Below are 16,587 nucleotides of genomic sequence, written 5' to 3' on the forward strand. Positions count from 1 at the left end.
GCGGAGAAATGCGCTCCCAGGTCCCGCCTCCCTACTCGAACATAACGGACATCCGCCTTGGGAGGCTCCCACAGCGCTGGGGCTTCCGGTGCCCCGCCTCTGCGCCCTTTAACCCCGGAAGTCGAGGCGGCCGCGACATTGCGACAGAGCCGTAAAGGCGCCCGGCAGTGGGGCATGGCGCTGTACGCGGCGGCGGCGGCGGTGCTGGCTGGTGTGGAGAGCCGCCAGGGCTCCATCAAAGGACTGGTGTACGCTAGCAGTTTCCAGGTAGCGGGATGCGGGGTTCGGGGTTCGGCTGGGCGGGAGGCTGGCCTGGGCCGGGCCCCGCCTCAGCTTGTGTCTCTCTGGCCGCGCGCAGAACGTGAAGCAGCTGTACGCGCTGGTGTGCGAGACGCAGCGCTACTCTGCGGTGCTGGACTCGGTCATCTCCAGCGCCGGCCTCCTCCGCGCCGAGAAGAAGCTCCGGCCGCACCTGGCCAAGGTGACGGGCGAGGGGGGCGAGGGGTGGGGCGGGGGCGGGCAGTGAGTCCCTCGGAGCCCGGTCCGAGCTCCCTACGGGCCGCGTGTGGCGGTAGCGCCTCTGAAATGAGGACGCGCCTCCGAGTCGGGAATTGAGGTGAGATGAAAACGCTGTAACTTCAGGCCCGTGTGAAAGAGTACACAAGAGCAAAAGTACGAAGTAGCAGTGGCAGGGGCGGCTTAGGTAAAGCAAAGGGTGATGCCGATGACGGGGAGGGCTGCGATCTGGAGCTCTGCTGGTGAGCGGAAGGCCTCAGGTTCAGATCCTCCGTCTGCCATGGATCTCTGTGTGATCTGCACAAGGCACCTCACTTTCACCTGTTCCTGCCTTGACAGGTGGTCTGTTAGCCTTTCCAGTTCCAACGCTGTGGCGCGGGAAGGCAGGCGTGCCTCGGGGTTTGTGTTTACCTCTTGGCCTCTCCATCTCCAGGTGCTGGCGTATGAGCTGTTGCTGGGAAGAGGCTTTAGAGGGGGCGGGGGCAGATGGAAGCCTCTGCTGAACCGACACCAGGCCCGGCTGAAGGCTGAGTTGGCCCGGCTGAAGGTCCGTCGAGGTGTGAGCCGGAATGAGGACTTGTTGGAAGTGGGATGTGGGCCTGGCGCAGGTGAGCTGAGTTGTGGGGGTGGGGGCAGCCGTCAGGCCCTCAAATGGCATGTTCCTGCCGGCTGATGGCTGGTTGCTTCCTAGCCTCCCAGGTGCCTCGGTTTGTGCGGGTGAACACGCTCAAGACCTGCTCTGAGGATGCAATCGATTATTTCAAGAGACAAGGTTTCTCGTACCAGGGCCGGGCTTCCAGGTGAGCAGAGAACCCTGACTGGCTGCCCTGATCTCGGGAGGTGCCGGGGCCCTGGGGAAATGGACGGGGAGAGGCGGGGTGGTGGTGACGGCGCTCGGGTTTTTTCCTATTTTTACAGCAGTTTCTCCATCCCCTTCCAAAGGCTGTTTTCCTCCATTCCTTAAACATTGATTGTCCTGGGAGTCCCATTGACATTCCTCTAATGCAGTGGTTCTCAACCTTGGCTGCACATTAGAATCACCTGGGAATCTTTTAAAAATCCTGATTTCTGGGCCTCATCCTCCGGGAATTCTGTTTCTTTTTTTTTTTTTTTTTAATATATATTTAATTGATTTTTTTACAGAGAGGAAGGGAGAGGGAGAGTTAGAAACATCAATGAGAGAGAAACACTGATCAGCTGCCTCCTGCACACTCCCTACTGGGGATGTGCCTGCAGCCAAGGTACATGCCCTTGACCAGAATCGAACCTGGGACCCTTGAGTCCGCAGGCTGATGCTCTATCCACTGAGCCAAACCAGTCAGGGCAGAATTCTGTTTCTTTGTTATGGAGTGAGGCCCAGAAATCAGGATTTTAAAAAGATTCCCAGGTGATGCTAATGTGCAGCCAAGGTTGAGAACCACTGTTCTAATGCCGTGGTTGGCAAACTGAGGCTCTCGAGCCACATGCGGCTCTTTGGCCCCTTGAGTGTGGCTCTTCCTAAGCCTTAGGAGTACCCTAATTAAGTTAATAACAGTGTACCTACCTATATAGTTTAAGTTTAAAAAATTTGGCTCTCAAAAGAAATTTCAATCGTCGTACTGTTGATATTTGGCTCTGTTGACTAATGAGTTTGCCGACCACTGTTCTAATGTATCCATCCCTCAATTTCTTCTCTAGCTCTAGTTCCTAATTCTCACCTGATGATTCTTGCCCCCCAGTCTAGACTTCTCTCTTGTATTCATACCCTCAGGTTCATATCAGTGCTTTACAGTCTCAGCATATGTCAGACTGAATTCATCCTCTGAACTTTGCACCTTTTTTTGTTGTTGTTCAGTAACATTTATTCAAAATTAAAGATTTAAAAGTAATTCTTCCAAAAAATATGCTTAAACAAGTTACTGGATTATTTTGCAGTATTTTTTTTTTAATTGAGGTATAATTGACCTATAACATTATGTTAGTTTCAGGGGTACAGTGAAATGTATATATTTGATATTTGTATATATTGCAGAATGATCACAGTAAGTCTAGTTAACATCTACCACCATACAGTTACAAAAAATTTTTTTCTTGTGATACAAACTTTAAAGATTTGTTCTCTTAACAACTTTCGAATGTGCAGTACAGTATTAACTATTCACCACACTGCACATTACATTCTCATGATTTATTTAATAATTGGAAATTTGTACCTTTTGACTCCCTTTACCCATTTTGTCCCCCCAACCCCCAGATATGTTCTCTGTATCTATGAGTTCTGGGGTTTTTTTTGTTTTAGGATTCCACATATAAATGAGATCATATGGTATTTGTCTTTCTCTATCTGACTTTGCCATTAAGGTCCATCCAACTTACACTAAAAAAAAAAAAAAAAGGAAAGAAGGAAAATGGCAAGGTATTATGACTGAATAATATTTCACTGTGTGTATGTCATTTTCTTTAACTCATCTATTGATGGACACTTAGGCTGCCTCTATGTCTTGGCCATTGTAAATAATGCTGCAGTGAACATGGGGGTGCAAATATCTTTCAAATTAGTGCTGTCCTTGAGGTAAATACTCAAAAGTGAAATTGCTGGATCATATGGTAGTTTTGTTTTTAAATTGTTGAGGAACCTCTATATTGTTTCCCATTTGGAATTTACATTCCCACCAGCAGTGCACAAGCATTCTTTTTTCTCCACATCCTTGCCAATACTTACTTCTCGCTTGTTTTATAACACTCATTCTAGCAGGTATGAGGTGGTATCTCATTTGATTTGGGTTTCCCTGATTATTAATGATATTGAACCTTTTTTTCATGTACCTGTTGGCCATCTGTTTATCTTCTTTGGGAAAATGTCTATTATCCTGTGCCCATTTTTTAATTGGATTGTTTGTTGTTGTTGTTAGCTATTGAGTTCTTTATATATTTTGGATTTGGATTTTGATCCCTTATCAAATATATGATTTGCATATACTATTTTCTATCATTCAGTAAGTTGCACCTTCATTTTGTTGATAGTTTCCTTTGTTGTACAGAGGCTTTTTGGTTTGATGTGGTCCTACTTGTTTATTTTTGTTTTTGGTGTCAAATCCAAAATATCATTACCAAGCTCCATGTCAAGGAGCTTACTGCCTATGTTTTATTCTAGGAGTTTTATGATTTTTGGTCTTACATTCAAGTCTTTACTCCATTTTAAGTTGATTTTTGTATATGGTATAAGGGAATGGTCCAGTTTCATTCATTTTTTTGCATGTGACTGTCCAGTTTTCCCAACACCATTTATTGAAAAGACTGTCCTTTCCCCATTGTATATTCTTGGCACCTTTGTCATAAATTGATCACATATGTGTGGGTTTATTTCTGGGCCCTCTGTACTGTTTCACTGATCCATGTGTCTGTTTTTATGCCAGTACCATACTGTTTTATTATAGTCTTGTAATATTGTGTTAAATTAGGGAGCATGCCTCCTCCAGCTTTGTTGTTTTTTTCTGAAGATTGCTTTGGCTATTTGGGTCTTTTGTGGTTCTATACAAACTTTAGGATTATTTGTTTTATTTCTTTGAAAAATGCCACTGGAATTTTGATGGGGATTGCATCGAATGTGTAGATTGCTGTGGGTAATATGGACATTATAACAATGCTAGAGGCCCAGTGCACGAAATTCGTGCACAGGAGAGGGTGGAGGGGGGGGGTCTCTCCTCAACCTGGCCTGCACCCTCTCCAATCCAGGATGCCTCGGGGGATATCCAACTGCCTGCAGGATCGGGCCTAAACCGGCAGTCGGACATCCTCTTGCAATCCAGGACCGCTGATTCCTAACTGCTCACCTGCCTGCCTGGTCGCCCCTAACTGCCCTCCCCTGCTGGCCAGGTTGCCCCTAAGTGCCCTCCCCTGACGGCCTGATCCCCCTAACTGCTCTCCCCTGCCAGCCTGATTACCCCTAACTGCCTCTGTCTCAGCCCCGCCACCATGGCTTTGTCTGGAAGAACATCTGGAAGATGTCTGGTCTAATTAGCATATCATCCTTTTATTAGCATAGATTCTTCCAACCCATGAGCATGGAATATCTTTCATTAATATCTTATATAGTTTTCAGTGTACAGGTCTTTCTCCTCCTTGGTTAAATTTATTCTGAGGTATTTTATTCTTTTTGATGCAATTATAAATGGGCTTCTTTTAAAATTTCTGATAGTTCATTATTAGTGTGTTGAAATGCACCATATTTTTGCATATTGATATTGCATCCTGCAACTTTACTGATTTTGTTTACTAATTCTAAGAGGTTTTTGATGGAGTCTTTAGGGTTTTCTATATATATGTCATTTGCAAATAATGACAATTTTACGTCTTCCTTTCCAATTTAGATGCCGTTATTTTCTTGCCTAATTGCTCTGGCTAGGACTTCCAATACTGTTGATTAAAAGTAGCCTTGTCTTGTTTCTGATCTTAGAGGAAAAGCTTTCAGCTTTTCACCATTGATATATTAGCTGTGGGCTTGTCCTATATGGCCTTTATTATGTTGAAGTACATTTCTTCAATTCCAACTTTATTTAGAGTTTTTGTGATAAATCCTTCATTTTTTAAAAAATGTATTTTTATTGATTTCAGAGAGGAAGGGAGAGGGAGGGAGAGATAGAAACACCAATGACAAGAGAATCATTGATTGGCTGCCTCCTGCACGGCCCCCACAGGGTATCAAACCTGCAACCCGGGCATGTGCCCTTGACCGGAATTGAACCCAGGACCCTTCAGTTCGCAGGCCAATGCTCTATCCACTGAGCAAGACTGGCTAGGGCAAGCCTTCATTTTCTTAATGTGCTGTATCACATTGATTAATTTGAACCATCCTTGTATCCCTGAACTTTGCACCTTCTGCATTCCCTATTTTAACCTAGCAGATATAATTATGCACTCATTTGATCAAACCAGACACTGAGTCATCCTAGATGCTTTCTTCCTCTCCCTCCAGTCACTCACTACTCTGCCTTCAGCATTTTTCTCAAATCTGCACCTTTCTTTTTGTCCTTCTGGACATTACCTAGGTTTAGGCACTCATCCTGATTTGGCTGCCGAAAGATCTGAAACCATATCCGATGTGTTACTTCCTGCTGAAAACCCTCTCTTGACTCTCCATTGTACTGTCCCCCCTGCTTCCTCTCCAGGCCCATCTGCCATGCCACTCTGTGCACCTGTTGTTCCCACAGTGATTGCCACTCTCTGCTCTGATGCTTTCCCACCTCTCCCTGTCCTTTGACAGCTCTGGGAAGCGCCTTTGCCCCTCCCCCACATCTGTTTTAGGTGTTCCCCCTTCTGCTTGGAGCATGTTGCTTAGAAACCAGGGAGGTAGAGTAGAGAATGGCTGTGTGTGGGTTTGAATTCCCGCTCTGCTGCTTGATAGCTTTCTGAACTGGGACACTATTCTCTAGGCCTGTTTCTATGTGGGTCAGGGTGGAGTGGACAGTGCTCCTTTACAGAGTTTAGGGAATGTAGTTTTCATCTTAGCTTCTCACATTACTAACTCATCCATCAGGAGTCAGCTCAATACTTATCTGCCCTACATCTACCCTTCCCTGTCCAATTCCCCCCAAAATAACTTCTCCTTAAGGTTGTTTTAGCAGTAATGGCTAACATTTATTGAGTGCCTAATTTGTGCCATATATTTTTCTAAGTACTAGGTGTACCTTTTAATAACAGCAGATTTTGTAATCAAAGGAAACACACTAATCTCAAGAGAAACATCAAAAGTTCTTTATTCAAAGTAATGTCCATCGCTAGCTACACATTTCCCCATTTTTCAGGTAATTTGTGGATACCGTCCCAATAGAACTTTTCTTGTTTTGAGGCAAACCATTCCGAGACCCAATTTTCCACTTCTTTGTATGTTTTGAAGTGCTGCTCAGAAAGTGCATGTGCCATTGATCGGAACAAGTGGTAATCTGAAGGAGCAGTCTGGTGAATACAGCAGTGGGTTAATAATTCCCAGGCAAGATCTTTTAATGTTTTTAGCTGGTTTTGAAGTGTGTGATGATGCGTCATTATGAAACAAAATTACCCTGCTGTGTCTTCTGGCCTATTCTAGTCGTTTCGCGATCAAAGCATGGTTCAAATTGATTATTTGTTGTCAGTAGTGATCAGTATTCGCAGTTTCACCTGGTTTTAGAAGCTCATAATACACCACACCTTCCTGATCCCACCAAACACAGAGCATTGTCTTCTTTCCAAAACGATTTGGCCTTGCAGTCGATGTTGATGGTTGACCTGGATCAACCCATGATCTGTGCATTTGGGATTTTCAAAATAAATCCACTTTTCATTGCCAGTCACAATTTGATGCAAAAAAGACTTTCTTTCGTGCCGTTGAAGCAACACTTTACTGATGACTTTTCGGTTTTCCATTTGTCTTTCGTTCAGTTGATGTGGCACCCATTTTCCTTCCTTTAAAACAGTGGTTCTCAACCTTGTGGCCCTTTAAATACATTTCCTCATGTTGTGACGCAACCATAAAATCATTTTCGTTGCTACCTCATAACTGTGATGTTGCTACTGTTATGAATCGTAATGTAAATATCTGATATGCAGGATGGTCTTAGGCGACCCCTGTGAAAGGGTCGTTCAACCGCCAAAGGGGTCGCGACCCACAGGTTGAGAACTGCTGCTTTAAAATCTTTCCCATTGCTTGTAAACGATTGGACATTGTTTGCCGAGCAACGTTTAATCTTTCTGCAAGTTGTTTTTGAGTTTGACAAGCATCTTCATCCAATAATGCTTGTAATTGTTGGTCTTCAAACTTTTTAGGTTGACCTGGATGTTCTTTGTCTTTCACATTGAAATCATTGCTTTTAAAGCGTTTAAACCAGCGTTTACAAGTATCTTGAGATGGAGCAGGTTCACCATAAGCTTCCCAAAGTATATGATAACTTTCAGCAGCACTTTTCTTCAAAATAAAGTAATGGATTAAAACTTCCCGCAAATGCTCTTTTTTTTTGGCATGAAATTCGACACTTTTTAAAAAAATATATATTTTATTGATATTTTACAGAGAGGAAGAGAGCGGGAGAGTCAGAAGCATCAATGAGAGAGAAACATCGATCAGCTGCCTCCTGCACACTCCCCACTGGTGATGTGCTCGCAACCAAGGTACATGCCCTTGGCCGGAATCGAACCTGGGACCCTTCAGTCCGCAGGCCGATGCTCTATCCACTGAGCCAAACCGGTCAGGGCTGAAATTTGACACTTTTAAGTGTAAAAATATCTATAATGTTAACACCTTCAGCAAATTTGACATATGAAGGTTTGAAGCTTGTTGTCAATACAACAAAATAGCATACATATCAAATTGCATATATATCAACATATGTGTAACTCCATCTATTGAAAAAAAATCTGCATTATTAACCAGTACACCTAGTATTTCACATGCATTAACTTAATCTTCACAGCTATTTTATAAAAATGCAAACAGCCTGAGATAAGGGCACTTGCTCCTGCTTCCACTGCTGGTAAATGGCTGAGGTGGGATCCTGAAACCAGAGTCTGGTCTGAGAACCCAGACTCTGTCTTATTATCCTGTTTAGTTCAGCCTTAAACATTTATTGCATGAATGAAGTTAACATGTTAGGTAACATGTAAAATGCCCAGCCAGGTGCCTTGCATGGGACAATTAAAAAAATGTTGAATGAATGGTTCTTGTTCCCTGACAGCCTTGAGGACCTAAGGGCCCTCAAAGGGAAGTGTTTTCTTCTGGATCCCTTGTTGCCAGAGCTGCTTGTGTTTCCTGCCCAAACAGATCTGCATGAACATCCACTGTACCAAGCAGGCCACCTCATCTTACAAGACAAGGTAGGGAAGGTGGGTGGAAAAGGAAAGAATGTGTAGAAGTGACCAGCTTGGAGTCTGTTCACCCAGCAGTTGTGCTTTGCCCTGCCAGGCTAGCTGTCTCCCAGCCATGCTGCTGGCCCCGCCCCCAGGTTCCCATGTCATCGATGCGTGTGCTGCCCCAGGCAATAAGACCAGTCACTTGGCTGCTCTTCTGAAGAACCAAGGGTGAGTGCCATGGTCAGACAAAGGGAGGGAATGGGGTCGGATCCTTTAGCTGGTGAGAAATAAGGAACTCGTTTTCCCAATAGGTCTGAAGGCTGAAAGGAAGATTTTCCTTTAAATTTTTCCCTCTGGACTTTAGAGCAGTTCCTGGTATAGCCCCAAACTAAGCTTCCCAGTGGGTTGCAGGTGTGAGAAGTGAATTCCTTAGTCCTTTCAGGCTGTGTAAATGTTATCTTCTGCATGTCCCAACTTAATGTCCATTAGATGGTGTATAAACTCAGTTAACCTCAACTCTGGCCTTGTCTGTAGGAAGATCTTTGCCTTTGACCTGGATGCCAAGCGGTTGGCGTCTATGGCTACTCTGCTGGCACGGGCTGGAGTCTCGTGCTGCCAGCTCGCCGAAGAGGACTTTCTGGCAGTTTCACCCTCAGACCAGCGTTATCGTCAGGTCCAGTACATTTTGCTGGATCCTTCCTGCAGTGGCTCTGGTGAGATGGGGAGAATTCATAGCCTAGGGGCCAACAGATCAAGAGCAGCCTTAGAGTGGAAGTGGTAGCAGTTCATTTAGGTCTTGGCTTTCTTTAGTTCTGACTCAAATTGTCTTGTGACCCTGGGCAAATATCATTTATAAAGTGGGGATTTCAGTATGAAACAAGGCAATTTAATTAAAACACTCTTTTCCCTAGGTATGTTGACTAGACAGCTGGAGCAGCCTGGGACAGGTTTACCTAGCAAGGAACGTTTGCGTGCCTTGGCAGGGTTCCAGCAGCGAGCTCTGTGCCATGCGCTCACTTTCCCCTCCCTGCAGCGCCTGGTCTACTCCACGTGTTCCCTTTGTCAAGAGGAGAACGAAGATGTGGTACAGGAGGCCCTACAGCAGAGTTCAGGGACCTTTAGGTAGTTGGCTTTCTACTAGGGTCTTGGGAAGGGGGGAGGGCTGCTCTCTTTTACCTAGAAGTCTGTGTGCTCTTCTCCACAGGTTAGCTCCTGTCATACCCTCCTGGCCCCACCGAGGCCTTAACACTTTCCCAGGGGCAGAACACTGTCTCCGGGCCTCCCCTGAGACCACACTCACTGGTGGCTTCTTCATTGCTGTACTTGAACGGGTAGAGGTGCCAAGGTGAGCAGGGGGCCTGCTGGGAAGATGATAGAAGATTGGGACACATCTAACTTATACTTTTCTTCTAGCTCAGTCTCACAGACCGAAGTATCAGCACCAGAACTTAGGTCCAGCCCTAGCCCAGCTCTGAAGAAAAAGAGGCGGCGGCGAAATGCAGCAGCTGCTCCCAGCATACTACTTTGCACAAAGCAGGTGCTCAAAACTTTGACTTCTTGGGTGGAGGAAGGGATGACACTGGTTCTCCCTTTGGCTTAGCTTTGGGCCCTCAGCCCCAGGCATCAGTTTAGTTTTTGAAAGGTTCTTTTCTTTTTGTTGCTATAGGAAGGAAATTGATAGCCCTGTTTCTCCAGCTGGGAAGACAGAACGGATTGCCTCGTCCTTTTCGTACCTTCCCAGAGCCATGTTCTTGCTGTTGCAAGAAGTGCTACCCGCAAAAATAAAAGGCAGGACATGGTCTACGATAGATCACAGTTTTTTTTTATTCTTAATGACATAAGCAAGGAGAAAAATCTCACATTCATACTAAAAATTCCAACTAGACTCACAGGAATTAAGTCTATTTGTAATGGAAAGTCCCAGCCTCCCGTTCCTGTCCAGTGCACGTACATGTACACATACACACACACACTCACACTCAGGCTGTGCCAGGATACCCTCTTCAGGGGGTTCCTGGACCAACTGTCCTGCCTGTGGAACTGAGGTAAACTAGCTTAGAGTACTAAAACTAAGAGGGTCGTCTACCTTACATAAGGTATAGGTAGAAGCTTGATTTCTAGGCCCGTGCCCCACCACACCCCTCCAATTCTAGTAGGTATTTGAGACTTGAGGTTCAGGCTCCCTCCTCAGCTCCACAGACAGTTAAGTATTAACAGAGCTCTTCTAAGGGGTGGGGAACAGTCAGTCCCCTGCCACAAAACTTTCAACCTCAGTCACAAAAGAGTGAGGGGGACTAGTTACATCTACATCACATTATTTATAAAAAAAAAAGAATTACATTTTACATAATGTGTCCAGAAGGAGCTCTAGTCACCCGAGGAAAGCTGCCTAGGACAGCACTAGAGCCTCTTCTTCACACAGGCATAACTTAACTATACAGCTAACTCCTAATCAACAGCACTTATACTTAACCACCTCATTGAACCAAGCTTGAAGGAATTTAAAAGGCAATTTAGCATAAATACAAAAATAAATTTTTATTTTGTTAAAAAATGTTTAAATATTTTCTTTTAATTTAGACACACGCATTCATACTTCTCCCAAAGAGGATGGGCATGGCAGCAAGGCTCTTAGGCCTGGGGTATGTGGCTTTGAAACAAAGAAAAGAAGGGTTGAGGGGAGAGGGGGTGGCGACTAAGAATTTGAAAGTGTGGCTCATTAACTTAGGTTTTCTAACATACACTAGGGGTGTTCTAGCCTCCTGTGAGGTCAGGTAGGTAGGAGAGAAACAGCAGAGGGAAGAGACGAGGTTTTTGCTTCCCCTTGGCCCTATCCTCCTGGGCTGCCAGCCCTTAAAGTCAAAACACCATTTGAAAATTCAGGAGTTGGCACTTGTAGCCGTAAAGTGGTGCTACTTTCCACACTCAATTAGCTAAGTCCCAGAAACTTGAAACAGATAAGTCCGGCACTACCAACATGCCGCCACTCATACAATTCAATTCTTCCTCCAAACTCGATTCAAAGAGAAATAGACATGAGCATCAGACAAAGTAACACAGGACAAGGCTTTAAACATACAGTGCCAGAGAGGCAGACGTGCCCAATGAGGCCAGCAGGGATAGTGGGTGAGGAGGCAGCTGAAAGCAGCGGTGGGCATCCTGTCTGCTCCAAGAGCTTTCCTCCCTGGAGTGAGGGAATCACCCCTGGATCTGCCAGGCTAACAGTCTTGAGCCACCAAGCTTTTAGGGGCTGAACTGCCAGATAGGATTAGGGACAAAACACTGACTCAGACTTGGCAAGAGGAAGTGAAATAGCAGGAGCAGCATCCACTGGGGTCTTCAAGGCAAAGCTTGATTCAAGATCATTTAAAAAGCAATAGATCCTGCAAGGAACCAGTTGAGGGACAAAGCAAGAAATGGGGAAACAGTCCCCTAAAGGGACCAGAGAACCACTTTCTATAGCCAAGCCAAGCAAGGTAAAGCTTTAGGGACAATCCATTTCCCCCAATCCCACTAAATGCATACCAGAGAGAGAGGGGTGGGCAGGGCTCTACCTACTACCCTCCAGCAAAGATGGCTCGCTGGGGAAAGGCTGGGAAGGAAGGCTGCCTAAGCTTCTATACTAAACAAGTGAGGGAAGTAAGTGGACAGTATGTACAGATGTTTCTTTAGTTCTCTCCAGCCTCACCAGTGGAACTGTTCAAGTAAAGGTATCAGGCTTCTGCCCTGCCACATCCTGCCTCCCCCTCCACCAAGAGGCCTGAGGCTTCCGCTTCCTCTGAGAGGGACATGGCCCCCAGGGCTGCTGCTACCTCCCTGGTGGCTGAAGCCAGGTTTGCTTTATGGAACTAGATGGGTTAGAGGCTCTTCCTAGCAGGTACCAAGGTCCAGATTTGGGCAAGGGGTGGGTGGAATGGAGGCAAGGGAAAAACACTATTTCTTGCGGGTGTGCTGCCTTCGGGCCTGCAGTCGCTGTCGAGCCCCTGGGGTCTTGGATCCTGCACCAATGGAAAATGAAGGGGCCGCCGATCCTGGAAAGATTCAACAAAATCTCATCAGGGCAGCTGCTACCTGAAAGCATTTCTTTGGTTGCCCCAATCTCTGGAAAGTTAGGCCAACAGGACTGTGGGTGCTTGAAGAGGGGGGGCTTCCAAAGCTGTATCAATTGCGCTGGGAGAGAGGCCTATTGAAAAGGCAAAACCCCAAATCACAGATAGTCTGGGAGAGGCCCAGAAGACAATTTTACCTGGCTTTCCAGGGATCCAGGAAATTCAGCCCCAAAAGGCTCCTCTGCTGTCTGCCGCCAACTCCAAACCTTGGTTGTGCTGGACTCTCAATCTGGCCACATCTTTCTCAAGCTTTCAGCCTTACTTTCCGGAGAAGGCCTCAGAGAGCCAGGAAGCTACCAGCCCACCCCACCCTACTCCCTCTTCAGAGAAGAATAAGCAGGCCATGCTGGCAACAGAGAGACTTGCCAAGCTTACCGAAAGGTCCGACGCCAACAAAGCCTTGGGTGGGTGTTGCAGATGCCCCAAAGGAGAGGCTGCTTCCTGATGTGCCCACTCCAGGGGCAGGGGTGTTCTGACCAAAGGTGGGTGTGGAGGTGCCTAGAATGAAGAAAAAGCAGAGAACTGTAGAGACTAGGCCAATGAGCAGAGGGTATCAAAGCAGATGGTAATGAACCTTGCAGAGGTCTGCTCTCTGTATGGGCATTCCCCACAGGACATCTTAGCTCTGGTTCAGCCACCAAAAGGACTAGGTTACCTCCCTTCTTCTATCAGGACTAATCATGTTATTCCTCTTCTCCCTGTTAAACAGGTTGGGTTTTACCAGTTATACCCTCCCCTCCAGAAACCAGAGCCTTCCACCAAACTCACCACCACTCCAGTCCACCCTGTAGGTTGCCTCATCTGCCCATGGGGTCAGTCATCAGCAAACTCCCTTGCCCTCCCTCACTGAATCCTGATGCTCAGTAGTGACGCTGTTTTCTCTACAGCCCCTTTCAGGGAAGGCTGCATTCTCTCACATGTACTTGTCTCAGCCCAATGTGGTATAAGTATCTTTCTTGATCCCTGAGGCCCAGACCTTGCTACCCCAATCTATTCCTCTATCCAACCTCCACCACCTACACCTATCACCACCAGGAACTGTTCTAGCTCCCCTATCTTAACTGCAACTACTGTACTCTTTTTCCAGCTGTTTCTAGTAGTCCTGCATTTCCTTAATCTCATCAAGACCTCCAAGTTCACTGCTCCTCCTGCTATATTTGCTTGAGTTTAAACAGGTTGGGTTTTACCAGCTACCTACTTATTTTAGATCTATACCTCAACAACTGAAAGTTGCTGGGAAAAACAGTGCTAACTGGTCCCACTTTAAATTCATAACTACAATTTTCCAGCCCTCAAATTGCACGGCAGTTAGTTGTATTACACTTTCTCATTACCTTCCTTTCCACTCTCCAAAATGACTATTTAAGAGGCTCTCCTCTGTACACATTTCACTGTACTCCCCAAGATCTCTCATATTTAATGAAGAAAATAGAAAGTATCAGGATCAAAACTTCTAATTCATCTTTCATATGGCAAGTAAAATCACTTCATTCTTCTGCTTGAAATTCTACAGTGATTTCCCTTAGTACTTAAAATCCAAACATTTAAACCCTGGCCATGGATGATCTTCAATTCTGCCTACCTCTCAACCTCTTTTCATACCATCTACACTTTTAAACTTCTAGCCACACCTTGCTTTTATCTGTTCATACCAGGCTTGTTTCTGCCTTTAGGCCTTTGAGCTCTCCCTGTGCCTGCAAAGCTCTCTCACACACACTACCCACCTGCATTTGCAACCACTTTCTGTCACAAATATAGTCTTGGCTTAAAATTTATTTCGTCAGAAAGGCCTTCCTTGATTACCTAATTAGCTCCTCTAGTCAGTAATTACGTATTTTATCAAGACATTGTTATCTGACATATTTATATATTTAAGCCTGTCTTTTCACAACCATAATATAAAGCTCCATAAGAGTGGAGACTATGCACAGCACACCAAATCAACTCCTAATCTCACCTCCAAACACAGGCTTGCTCTCAGGCGTGCTGGCCACATTGAAGGCAAAGGGTGTGCTCTGGCTGGGTGCGCCCAATGTGTTCTGACTCAAGCCTCCCCCAAAGGGGGCTGTGTTGCCAGTGGTCCCACTCTGTCCTCCTCCAAAGTTGAACGCTCCAGAGGTAGAGCTTGTGCCTGGGGGAGCCACATTGATCCCAAAACCCCCACTGCCAGCTGGGGCTGCTGAGCCCCCAAAAGTGAAGGGCGATGGTGCTGTGCTGCCAAACACTGAACTACTGGTCCCGCTGCTGGTGGTCTGGGTTGTAGCTCCAAAGCCAGAAGTGGTGGCTGCACCAAAGGAGAAGGCAGCTGTGGTGCTGCCAAAGGCTGGCTGGGTGCTGGCAGGGGTGCCAAAGGCAGAGGCTGTGGGTTTCAAACCACCAAAAGCTGACTGCGCAGTGTTGCCAAAGGCTGGCTGGGTTGGGGTTGGTGCTGGAGTTGCAGTTGGGGCTGGGGCTGCAGAGTTTCCAAAAGTGAAAGTGTTGCCAAAGCTGGGGGCAAGGGTTGGCTTGGTAGCTCCCTGTTGCTGCCCATCAGTGGCCCCAAAAGGCTGGGGGTTGGCTCCCGGATATGATGGGAGAGGGGCCTTGGTACTTGAGCCAAAGGGAATGTTGAATGTTGGGGTGGTAGAGCTACTGAATGTCAGAGTAGGCTGGCTGGTCGTGACCGGGGCTGAGGTTGTAAGGGTGCTGCCAAAACCACTAAAGCCAGCGGTGCTGTTGTTGGTGGCTGCCTGCACGGCACTGGGTAGGGACTGGCCAAAGGTGGTGCTGGTTGTTGTCGTTGTTGAAGTAGGAATGGCAGAAAGCTTGCCAAACTGAAATATGGAGCCTATGGCTGGGGTAAAGCTGGCACCAGCGGCAGGGGGATTCCCAAAGAGGAAAGGCTGGGAGGTGGAAGTGGTGGTGCTGGTCATGCTGTTCATGGTGCTGGTCACATTGCTCACACCAAAGCCAAAAGTAGGCTTCGAAGCTGAGTCGGCAGAGGTGCTGGCTGTGGTCGCAGAAGCCACTGTTGAGGCGGCACTGGCCTGGCCAGTGAAGAGAGGGGCGTTTGTGGTTGCGGCTGCAGTAGTTGTCTGATTGAAGGAGAAGGGAGTTGACAAGGACACAGATGTAGGTGGCCCCATGCTGCCAAAAATAGGCTTGAAAGTGATGGGTGAGGTGCTAGTAGTTGTGGGAAGGGCAGAGCTAAAAGATGCTGAGGTTGTGACCTTGGAAGGGCTACTTGGCAAGGGGCCCTCATTCTCACTTTTAGGCGGGGCCTCAAAAATGGGCTTGAACATGGGAGATGCTGAAGACACAGCAGGAGCTGCAGAGGCAGAAGGGTTAGCAGGGGGAGTGCTCAGCATTCCAAACAGAAGACTTGGCTTGGGGCTGGGGGCTGGGGCAGACAGGGCCTGGGATGGGGCAGATGTCTCAGCCTGAGGTGACTTGGTGGTATCAGTGACTGGTATGGAAGAAGTAGGGGACAGCGCCAAGAAAGATACTGTGGGTTTGGAGTCTGAGGAGGTGCCTGGAAGGGGCGCTGACTGTGAAGAGCCAAGAGGGCCCAGAAGGCTGGGTGTCTTCGGAGGCGAATGGGCCACAGGAGTTGCCACTCCAGCTGAATCATCTGGGGAAAAGAGTAGAGAAAGTGAATTCTGAATATCTCAAACACGATGAGAGTCAATGCTTTTGTATCCTCCCTGTGCCCAGCACAGTGCTGGGGATTTAAGGGTCAGTCAACAAATACGACTAAATCTATACCACGGCCCTTAAAGCATTCATTACCTAAAAATCAAGGAAGTGTTCGTTATTTCCACTTTTCATAGGTCTTAAGGAATACAGAAAGGGATAAAACTTGGCCTAATTGGGTTAAATGTGTGGAAATTTAGTCCAGTTAATAACTTAGATACACCTTACTCATCAAACAAAGATTTACTATACTTGACTACCACATGCTAAGTGCAGAGCATATAACAATGAATGAGATAGTCTCTGCCCCTGAGCCCTGGGACAGGCTGAGAGCTAACATATACAACTACTGCATGATTAAGTGAAATATCAGGAGTGTGTATATATGAAGTGCTATGAAAGCAGGGGGCTGGAACAATCAACAGACCCTTGGAAACCTAGAGGGGAAAAAAATTCATATTATCTTGTGCCTTTGGTCTAATAAGCACGT

General features: G+C 46.5%; 2 protein-coding genes across 5 annotated transcripts in view; one reads left to right on the plus strand and one right to left on the minus strand.

Annotated features, from left to right (window-relative positions):
- The first annotated feature begins 131 nt into the window (after positions 1–131).
- On the plus strand, positions 132–8,988 carry NSUN5 (NOP2/Sun RNA methyltransferase 5). The gene is made up of 6 exons (XM_059693492.1): positions 132–267; positions 359–481; positions 950–1,124; positions 1,208–1,316; positions 8,202–8,340; positions 8,851–8,988. Exons 1-6 carry the CDS (start codon positions 175–177, stop codon positions 8,866–8,868), a joined length of 657 nt encoding a protein of 218 aa, XP_059549475.1. The 5' UTR covers positions 132–174; the 3' UTR covers positions 8,869–8,988.
- The window catches only part of LOC132233199 (nuclear envelope pore membrane protein POM 121C-like), a 34,679-nt gene continuing 25,608 nt past the window's right edge, over positions 7,517–16,587 (minus strand). For 2 of the 4 annotated variants that reach the window (XM_059693491.1, XM_059693487.1), the window contains 3 exons: positions 14,383–16,035; positions 12,801–12,923; positions 7,517–9,052 (listed from right to left, as the gene is read on the minus strand). In XM_059693491.1, coding sequence (XP_059549474.1) covers positions 8,898–9,052; positions 12,801–12,923; positions 14,383–16,035 — 1,931 coding nt within the window. In that variant the 3' untranslated portion in view covers positions 7,517–8,897. Of the gene's footprint in view, positions 9,053–10,117; positions 12,500–12,800; positions 12,924–14,382; positions 16,036–16,587 lie in introns of those variants that run through there. The other 2 variants (XM_059693490.1, XM_059693489.1) reach the window with 2 other exon arrangements.

The sequence above is a fragment of the Myotis daubentonii genome, chromosome 4 (genome assembly GCF_963259705.1).
Source record: "Myotis daubentonii chromosome 4, mMyoDau2.1, whole genome shotgun sequence".
Classification (NCBI taxonomy): Eukaryota; Metazoa; Chordata; class Mammalia; order Chiroptera; family Vespertilionidae; genus Myotis; species Myotis daubentonii.